Source organism: Sus scrofa, chromosome 3, assembly GCF_000003025.6.
Source record: "Sus scrofa isolate TJ Tabasco breed Duroc chromosome 3, Sscrofa11.1, whole genome shotgun sequence".
Classification (NCBI taxonomy): domain Eukaryota; kingdom Metazoa; phylum Chordata; class Mammalia; order Artiodactyla; family Suidae; genus Sus; species Sus scrofa.
This window is the reverse complement of record NC_010445.4, coordinates 57142242-57152591: the sequence shown is the minus strand read 5'-3', so window position 1 is coordinate 57152591 and position 10350 is coordinate 57142242. Positions and strand designations below refer to the sequence as shown.

The following is a 10350-nucleotide window of genomic DNA, read 5'->3' as shown; positions in this document are numbered from 1 at the left end:
ACGCAAAATTAAGATTGAGAGCAATATGGTGGCAAATATCAGAGAGTAGAACTCCATGTGAGTGCCATGATCAAACGCCTTGAAACTTAAATGGGTAAATGTAGCTAAAGACTTGAGGAATTATCAAAAAAAAGGACCAATTGAAACTGCATGCATCTGTGGTGTAGATGTTTAGACTTAAATTTCTGGTGCAGCTTGACCTAGAGATTTCTGTGAGTGCAAGGTATGTCCACTGCTTCCTAAGTCTTGGCCCTGAGCAAACCCCACCCACAGACTGCAGACCAGCTTAGAAGCACCCGCCTGAGACCTGCCTAGATCAGCCACATCCTTCTTAACATTAGCTCTTGTAAATATGAATGTAAATGTTTTGTGTTGAGAGCCACAAAGTTTTCAAGGGGTTTTTTACAAACCACTATTTTGCAACTGTTGTTTAAATCACTGTTTACATGTCAACATGTATAGATAGATGAATTTTATTAAAACTTGTGGAATAAATATGACTATTTAGCAATCCATTCATACTGAACTATCCAAACCTTAAGTATATAAAATTAAAACGTATTGAGGTGAAAACAGCTCATTTTTGGAAACTTCTTAAAAAGAGATTTATATCCAATAATCCTGATATATTTGCTATATTATGTGATGCATATCCTTACATGTGCATATCCAGATACACCCATGTCCAAATTTACATAATTCTATCTATATTTCACACTCATATAAATGTATCGACACAAATGAAAGAGAGCGTGAATAGGGGGTGTGTGTGGAGCTCTGTTAAGAACGCTGATCCATGATAACTCTAGGCATCATCAAACAATTTGTAGAAATTTTGTTTTCTGCCTTTTCCATTTGAATTTCTAAGGAAATGGCTGTTTTTTCCTCACCTTCATAATGTAGACCTCAGGGCAAATGATGGATCCAGATGAAGGGTGACCCTTGAGGGAGGTCATTCCCTTCCAAGATGGAGCTGGAGTGAAGGGATCTGGGTTTCCCACAGTGGAGCTGGAGGTGAATGTGCTGTTGTTTGTAAAGGAAATGTCCAGGAGAAATGTTCTGTCAGGAGGTATCACGTGGCTCTGCTCACCTGGCTTTCCTCCCTCAGGTGTCACCTCACTGTCAGTTGCTCTTGAAGAGGATGACCTTTGGCACCTGGCCCCTCTTCCATGTGAAAGTCAATTTTCACATGGCCCAGACAGGACTGGATAGCATGGATGCTCTAGAGGCAATGGGCTCAAAGAGGAATCAGGCAAGGTTGCATGAGGTCCATGACTGGGCCTGACCCTGCAGCCTCCCTCCATATTCCACTCTGCAAAGCTTGTCACACACAGTCCAGATTCAAGGGTGGGCAAATAGGTTCCACCTCCTGATGGAGGAGCTGCACAGTCCCAGTGCCAGGATGTGGCCACAGGGAGAGGAGTCACTGAAGGAAGGAGGCCTTGAGGGGCAAGAGAGCACCACACCCACACTGCAGTGGGAGGAGCCCGATTCATGATGCTGTGGGGACCGTGGTTCCATCTGGAGAACACCAGAGACATTTGGGTCAAATTTACTCTGTGGGGCCACTGTGGACCCCATGATGACCAAGTTTCCAGCCCCCAAGTCCTTGACTCCAGCAAAGAAAGTCACCACCAGCTGCAGGTCAGGCATTTGAGCCTAGAAGCTGCAGGCACTGGGGGAGGCTGCTTGGCTTTTTGTTCAGGAAATGGCTGATTGATGTGCTGGGGCTTGTGTCAAGGTCCCTGAAATCACACACCCTGTGGGTCAAGAGCCACTCAGATGCCCTCGTGACCCTGGAGATGATCTTTCGGGGAAAGCCCTTGACTTTTACAAGTTTATGTCTCTGAACACAAACCCAACTCACTCACTTGTTCAGGGAGGTCTTGTGTTTCCAGCTGCTTCCTCTCAATCAGGGGAGTCTCAAGTCCTGGGGGCACAGGCAGGATTTTAGAGCTCACATACAGCAAGACATTGCCTACCTACCTGATACGATCAAACATGCCCCCTTCACAAGTATTGCTTGATTGAGACACTGGACACTCAGTTCCCGTGCTTCCTCCTACCCTCCTCCCTCTCTTTGTCTGTCCTTCCTGCCTTCCTTCTTCCTGTCCTTCTTTGCTCTGTTTTTAGTTTTCATTTTTCATTCTTCTTTTTTTTTCCTTTCTGCATTTCTTTTGACAAGATTATTCTGCAGTTTAAACTGTCTCAGAGCAAATGATGTGTAGTGCTTGTGATTTATGTATCAATTTCTTGTACAACTCTGAAAATCATGTAATTAATTATTGTGCATTAATGTCCCTGTCCACTTATTTTGAATTTTTGAACAAATCCATTCCTTCTAGTTCAAGAATATGCACTATATTTATTAAATTTTTTCAATGAGAAAGAGAATGTAGATGCATATATGACTGGATCACTATATTGTATAGCAGAAATTGACACGACACTAAGTCAAGTATTGTTTAATAAAATAAAATGCATTGGAAAATATTCTAGTATTAAATATGTTCCACATTATAAATTTACAAAGCCATTTCCACATGTTAGAAAATCCCATAGGAGTCCAGGACCCTTGCTCTCCTGTGGGATCAGAATGAGGGAGAAAAACATATTACATTTTGAAAGCCTGCCCTCATCAGAGGGAAAATAATGGAATGAAAGAAGCAACCAATTAGTCTCATAAGGCCATACATAAGATGCAGAATCTCTACTGATGTTGTATGGGGAATGTACAAATTGGAAGACTCTGTGCTTTTCTCAGGAAAAGAAAACCCTCAGAGGATTTTGAAATAGGTTGGGTTTTAGTCCAGGGCACTAGAAGATTTGCACCACTGTACTTCTAGAGATTCCCCAAACCAGGAGAAGCCTCCATCATGGGGAATCTGTTGCACATAATTTCTGTGGCATCTCCTCAGACGTGAAGCCTCAGAGCCATCTCAGAAGCCATGATGAACCTCAGGAATGACAAGAAGCTTGGCTCTTGCAATTTTCCTATCTGACACAGCAACTTGTATTAGGTTGCAAAACCCAGAGCCATATGGGGAAAGGGATCCTGGAGGAGAATGGAGATGGACAAAGCAGTAAGGCTGAGCTGACAAATCTGCTCCAGCATCCAAAACACACATTCATCCACATGCAAGTTTCCAATTAAAAACACAACACTACTGTGTAGCTGCCTAATATGAGGCAAGGATCCCTTGTAAAGCTGATGGCTTGTTCTTCCTCTTCTCCACAAAGGAATGCTTATCTCTTTTGCAGTTCAGACACATACCTTATATTAAGACATTTGAAGAATAAGTTATCGGGTTGACCACTACAAATAAAACTTAATTTAAAAAGAAGGGGGAAAGGAAGGGGGAAATAAATATATATGATGTCTATTATATTATAGAATGTATATAATTGATATATCATTTTCGTATAGCCTCATTTATATACAATATTGTATTTATATTTATCTAAAGACATAGTTATTGAAAGAGTTCTTGATCTGAAATTTGTCCCAAGGCCACAGTTAACATATAATACTTTCATTTTCCACTATTCATCTTTTCTTTTCCCTAAAAAACTCCTTTTCTTTTCTTCTTTTTAGGGGCTCACCCAAGGCATATAGAAGTTAGGGGTTGAATCGGAGCTACAGCTGCCAGCCTGTGCCACAGCCACACCAATGTGGGATCCATGCTGCATGTGCAAACTCACACCACAGCCCACAGCAATGCTGGATTCTCAAACAACTGAGCGAGGACAGGGATCAAATCCCTATCCTCGTGAATACTAGGTGGATTTGTTACCACTGTGCCACAAGGGGAACTCTAACAGCAACTTCTCTGATCACAGTCTTTTCTTGAATGCAAACCCAATCTCTTACTCCTGGAGAGATACTAAACTCTGTGGGTTATTGTAATCTATTAAATTGGACACTGTACATGAGACCACTAAAGGGCCTTCCAAGAGATCCCTATAGCCCTGGGCTATTCCTCCTTGCCACCAGTTATAGGACTACCACCCAAGCTGGCAGAGTAATCTCCTGATTTGTCTGTTGGTTAAATAAGAGTAGCCCAAACTAGCCAACTCACATTTTTAACTTCTAGTTCAGGGGGTCTGTTACTGTGCCTGCTGTCTCAAGTATTCCTTCCTTGAGAACCAAAACTTTTAAAACAGAGAGCTCCAGTGCCAAGGGCAGTGAGCAACATTTTTCAAGAGTAACATTCATAGAAGTTACTGCAGTTTCTATAATTTTGGTTCTTGGAGCAATATATTCTAATTAGGAGACAGACAGTATCAAAAATTGACTGTTAGTCCCAACTTAGACTGTAACCAAGTCACCAGCAGGACCTTCCACTGTCCAGGTGGGTGGCTACTAGCCACTGGATTTATGGGAAAAGGTGATTCTTGCCTGTACTTGGCTGTTGAAATACCATGCTACTGAATCAGCATTTTGTAAGCACAGGCAGTTGGAAGCATGTCAGACAAGGAAGCTAAGTTGTACGCAGAGTCCACTGCAGTGACAAGTGGCTCTTCCCTCTTGGTAGGGGAATGCAAATAGAAAAGCTCCCACTAGGGGGCTACCTGGCTCTCCTAGACACTAAAGGCATGGTGACAGTTCAGGGACCAGGATCATTCTGCTCTTTTGCCCTGCTGGGCAATGTCTTGAGGGGAAAAGCCAGGGAACTCTAGGTAAGGGGAAGTTCAAGTGGATGAGCTTCTTCCTTGCCAGGATGGCCACTTCATGTTTGAACCCAGGGAGCACACATACTGGAGTGTTTGGGAAAGAGGCTACCTGACATCCAAAGAGGCAGCCATCTTTCTCTCTGATTTTTGAGAATTGCCTGCAAAGGAGATGTTAGTTCCTGACCATGTTCACAGAACACAGACATCCTTCCAATGTATGTCCTTACATGAGATACACTTATAAGACTCTACTGGGAAATACTTCATCCCCAACCTCTCAGCCTTGTTTTATCTAATCATCTGATCCTTTGGCCAAACTGTTCAGCATTGACCTAGAATCAATGAAGAAATCTGGCTCAGATTATCTCTCTGTGAGGTAAAGTGGATTGGAGTCCATCAACTTCAGGTCCTGCTCCCTGAGATGATTTTCTTCCCGCATGTTCTTTCCTCACTGTTCTTCATGTAGGCTTTGGGTCTATAAAAATCTACATTGAAAGGAGGATGGGGTATCCTGCCTGAGTTAGGTTTTGATGATTTTCTTTCCTGCCCAACGGGCTAAAGAGACTCCACATGTGTGTATAGGTATAGGATCAGGAAAAGGCAGCAGTTCTGCAAGCTTAGGTTCCCTTTGATTTGGCACAATCTATACACACGCCTCGGGAATCATATGTCCCCTTCTACCTAATGAGAGAGTGCTTCTGTGCGTGCACATAGTTATGTCCTGGTGGATTCATCCAACCCCATTCAGTTAATGAGGGCAGCTCAGGTCCCACAGCCACTTCCTGACTTGAAGACAGCATGTAGCTGTACCAGGGTTTAGCAGCAAGCCAGGAGTCCTCTTGAAAAAGGGGATTTCTTATCTGCCAAAGAGATCATGGCACTGCTCCAATACTCTAGTAGTCTGTACTGTGGTTCTCCTGTGGTGCTTTCTGGAGCACAACACTAACTGGCACAAGCACTTTAAGGGTCATTGTATGGATGGATGATACGGTCCAATAAATGCTGGGTTTAGTGTAGAGCCTCCTGTTCTGGAGCTCACTCAGCACTAGCAGGTTTACAGCATCATCAATAAACAAATCTGGATAACTAACCCCAAAATGTTTAAGCTGCCTTCAGAATCCAAATGATATTTCCTTATGTTGACTTGGTGTGGGTGTTTTTCTATGAGAAATTATGCATTTTTCCCCCTTTTTTTGTCCACATTTCCAACATATAGACATTCCTTGGTCAAGAATTGAATCAAAGCTGCAGCTGATACCTACACCACAGCCGTGGCAACACCCGATCCTTAATCCAAATACCACAACAGGAGTTCAAATTATGTCTTCATTTTGAAGATAAGTTCTTGAATTCCCCACACCACAGCCTTCTAGAAATTTGATTACAGCTGCAATCAGAACCATGGTTAAAACCTGGGAAAGTTGTGATTTGTCTTAGGCTTTTGTATAGAGCCACTGACCACATGGTTTTAAGGTGACCCTAGATTTTTGATTAGGCAAGACCAGGAATAATATTTTAAAATGGGGACATCAGTTTTTTAATTTACGAAGTCTGGTTGATTTGCAATGTGTGAATTGCTTCTGTATAGCAAAGTAACTCAGGTATACATATACATATTTTCACATGTTTTCCATTATGGTTTGTCACAAGATATTGGATCGAATTCCCTATGTTAATGCAGTAGGAACGTGTTATTTATCTATTCTGTATAAAGGAGTTTGCCTTGATATCCCAAACTTCCAATCCTTCCATCCCATACCCCTTCTTTCCCATGGCATCCACAAGTCCGTTCTCTTTACCTGTGAGTCTGTTTTTCTTCATGGACATGTTGATTTTTGCCATATTTTAGATTGCACATATAAGTCATAGTATTGTCAGTTGTCTTTTTCTTTCTGACTTACATCAGGTGGTATGGTATCCTCTAGGTCCATGCCCGTTGCTATGAATGGCATTATTTCATTCTTTTGGGGGCTGATATTCCATTATATATGTCTACACACCATGTTCTTTATCCATGCATTTCTCAATGCGCCCCTAGCTTACGTCCATGTTTTGGCTGTAGTAAGTAGTGCTACTCTTTACAAGACTATCTGCAATAAGTACTGTCTTCACTGTGCATGAACATGGTGGGGAACAATCTTCTCAAATTGTAGATTTGTGTGAGTATATGCCCAGGATTGGGATTGCTGGGTCCTATGACAGCTCTATTTTCAGTTTGTGGAGGAGACTCCATCTTGTTTTCCATACTGGCTGCAACAATTTATATTCCCACCAACAGTGTAGGAGGGCTCTTTTAATCACATACCCTCTCCAGAATGTGTTCTTTGTAGGATTTCTTAATGATGGTCATTCTGATGTGTATGAGGTAGTACCACATTGAAGTTTAGATCTGCATTTCTGCAATGGTTAATGCCGTTGAGCATAGTTCTGTGTGTTATTGGCCATCTGTATATACTCTCTGGAGAAACTTCTATTTAGGTCTTCGGCCCATTTTTCAATTGGGTGGTAAAAGTGGAACATTGAGAACAATACTTTCTTCATCTCCTTTCTACTTTTCTCTCCACCTGCTCTTCTCAGCACTCTACATATAAGCACACTAGATAGACTCAGGATGACATACAACTCACTGGTGAGCGTTCATTTTTTTTCCCCAACATTTATTTTAAATCATTGCCCTCAATTTGGTGTGTGCCATAGCTAAGATGCACATTATCTATCTCATCATTTGTAACTATTTAATCTATTGCGTTCAAAAGCTCTGTTAGGATAGACCAGAAAAGAATTTAGTATATCAACAACTTCACTCCAATAATGATTTACAGGTTTTGGAGTATTTGACATGATGTTCCATGTGTTAAAAGGGTTTCTGCTCTGCTTGGTGGAAACAGAGATACCCTTGGGCTGTGTGAGCACTGAGGGGGGTGCATTTCCCTGTGAGACTTTCAGAAGAACTTTCCCAATCCTGCTGGGCTCTTCGCACATGTGCAATCCTCATTCCAGCGGGACTACAGAGGAAAAATCTGTAGATATCCGGTTCTGTCTTTGAGCAAAGAATGTGTCACACCAAGGACAACAGAGAATCAGGCCAGAGAAGAATGTTCTCCAGCTTCAATAATAGCTCCAGACACACAATACAGGGAGCTTGTTAAATTCCCTGCAGTTTTTAAAATGCATCAACACAGATATTATGGCTCTAAGATGGAGATAGAGCAAGAAAGACAATGGGGAATCTTGAATAGAGGAAAACAAATACTCTTCTCACAGGACAGTGTGCTGAGTCCATGCAATGGTCTCCAGGGAGAAATGTGTTTTCTGCAGCACATGTGTGCTGCCTGCTCTGACCTGAGTCCCCAGGGCACAGCCACTGAGCTGTCACTGAGACCAGCCAGCCCTGCAGCTGTGCCCAGCCCTCCCCTCCCCCTGATGATTTGCATGTTCCCAGAGCACAGCCCACCACCCTGGACACTTACTAAGAGTCTGGGCCCACCCTGGGAAGGAGGCAGTGGTGCTCAGGACCCAGCATGGACGTGAGGGCCCCCATGCAGCTCCTCGGGCTTCTGCTGCTCTGGCTCCCAGGTGAGGAGGGAGACCCTCACAATGACTCCAACTGCTGACTCCTGCCCCTCTGCCCTGCTCACTGTCAGACCCCTTAGTGTCTCTGTGTGTCTGGGACATGGGAGCATCCCCTCAGCCACTGTGCTCAGTACCTCTGGGCTCTTCAAGGAAGTCCTCTGATAACAGGAATATGTGTGTTTTTTGCTTCCCCTCTCAGGTGCCAGGAGTGCCACCCAGCTGACCCAGTCTCCAGCCTCCCTGGCTGCATCTCTCGGAGACACAGTCTCCATCACTTGCCGGGCCAGTCAGAGTGTTAGCAGTAATTTAGACTGGTATCAACAACAACCTGGGAAGGCTCATAAACTCTTGATCTATTATGCATTTACTTTATACAGTGGAGTCCCATCCCAGTTCAAGGACAGTGGATCTGGCACTGATTTCACCCTCACCATCAGTGGCCTGCAGGCTGAAGATGTTGGAACTTATTACTGTCAGCAAGAATACAGTGCACTTCCCACAGTGTTACAGGCCAGCAGAAAAAAACCCAGGGGAGTAGATGCATGAGGGTGGGCCGCCTCAGCCGCTCTTGGTGCCTCCATGTGCTGGAGACTCTCTCAGATGCAGCCATACTTTGGACATCACTGGAAGGTTTTGGTAGAAGGGGCGGGGGGTCTCCTTGGATCCATAGCTGTCTTTCCTCCTCCTCAGCCCCAGCAGCACAAACATGACAGTGCTTCTCCTGATTTAATACCATCAGCAATCATGACACCTGAGGAGTCTGAGTTACAGCTTTAGTCAGAGTTCATACAGAAAATGAAACTTATCTCTATATTTTACAAGCAGGAGTTTTTCAATAAGTGGTACCTGAGTCTAAACTACAACTTTTCAAAGGCATGATGTTATGAAACTCAGGGAAGCAAACACTAGAAACTATGTATGTGGGGAGGTGGTTGTGGTGGTTCAGGTGCTTCCCCAGAAGCCAGAGCCCATGTGCCTCATGGGTCCTCAGGCATGTCTAGAAATTCCAGCCATGTGGTCCTCATGCTCTCAGTTGCATGCATCACTTCATCAGGTGACTCTCCAGTCTCACCTCTGTCCACAGGCCTGGCTCCAGTCACTGAGGGACAGCATTGAAGCCTCCTCTTCTGAATCCTAATCTCAGGAAGAGCCTCATGGAGTAAATCTACAGGACACCCTGGAGGAAGAGGAGGTGGGGAATCTGCTTCCAGAAGTGAAGGGGAGGATGAGGAGTTGGCAGCACACAGCCCAGCAAGAAACTAGTTTTTGTGACCCAGGATATTGTCAGATTGTAGATGGTCCCAGAATCCACTTGACTTTGCTTCCAAGGTTCATCCACAAGTTTGGGATGACAGCATGAAACTTCATTCAGCCACAGTGCACACTGAAAAAGAGAGAGTGATTTGACAAAGAAATGACAGCTTTTTCTTGCCAACGAAAATACATACAAAGCAAATCAACAGAGCATGAAATAATTTCCACAAAACATGAAAACACCTTGCCGGCTCCAGAAGCCAACAGCAGCCTGTGCATCATTGAAAACTTATTAGAAATGGGAAGTCGCCAGCTCATTCTCACATCTCAATGACAGTGTGCATATTAACAAGAAGACAGGTGATTTACAGAAGAGTTTAGAAGTTGAGTTTTAGGGGACCATTTTTTCAGCTAAAGAGATACATTTTTTCCCCAGTAATGCCACATTCAAAATACTAAAGCCACATGTTGGAAACACACACAGTTTAGTTTAAAAATCAGCACAAATCGACAAGTTCCCATTGGGGCTTCTCTGGTTATGAATCTGGCATATTGTTGGTGAGGTTGCAGGTTCAATCCCAGGTTTCACTCAGTGGGTTAAGGATGCAGTGTTGCCACAGCTGTGGCAGAGGTCTGCAGCTGCAGCTCAGATTTGATCCTTGGACCTGGAAATTCCATAAGTCTTAGCTATGACCTTAAAATAGGAAAAAAAATTTCAGCACAAAATCACAAAATTAATTTAGGAATATTTTAAATTTGTGAAACTGAAAAGACACAATTATCTAAAATGCATGATCAAGTACTTTCAATCTTTCTTGAAATATGTTTTAGAAATTTGAGGAATCACCA

The 10350-nt window shown here is 43.3% G+C and overlaps 1 gene segment (V, D, J or C); it reads left to right on the top strand.

The window, feature by feature from the left end:
- Positions 8189–8793, top strand: LOC110260120. The segment is given in 2 exon segments: positions 8189–8250; positions 8447–8793. Coding segments are annotated over 2 exon segments (402 nt in total).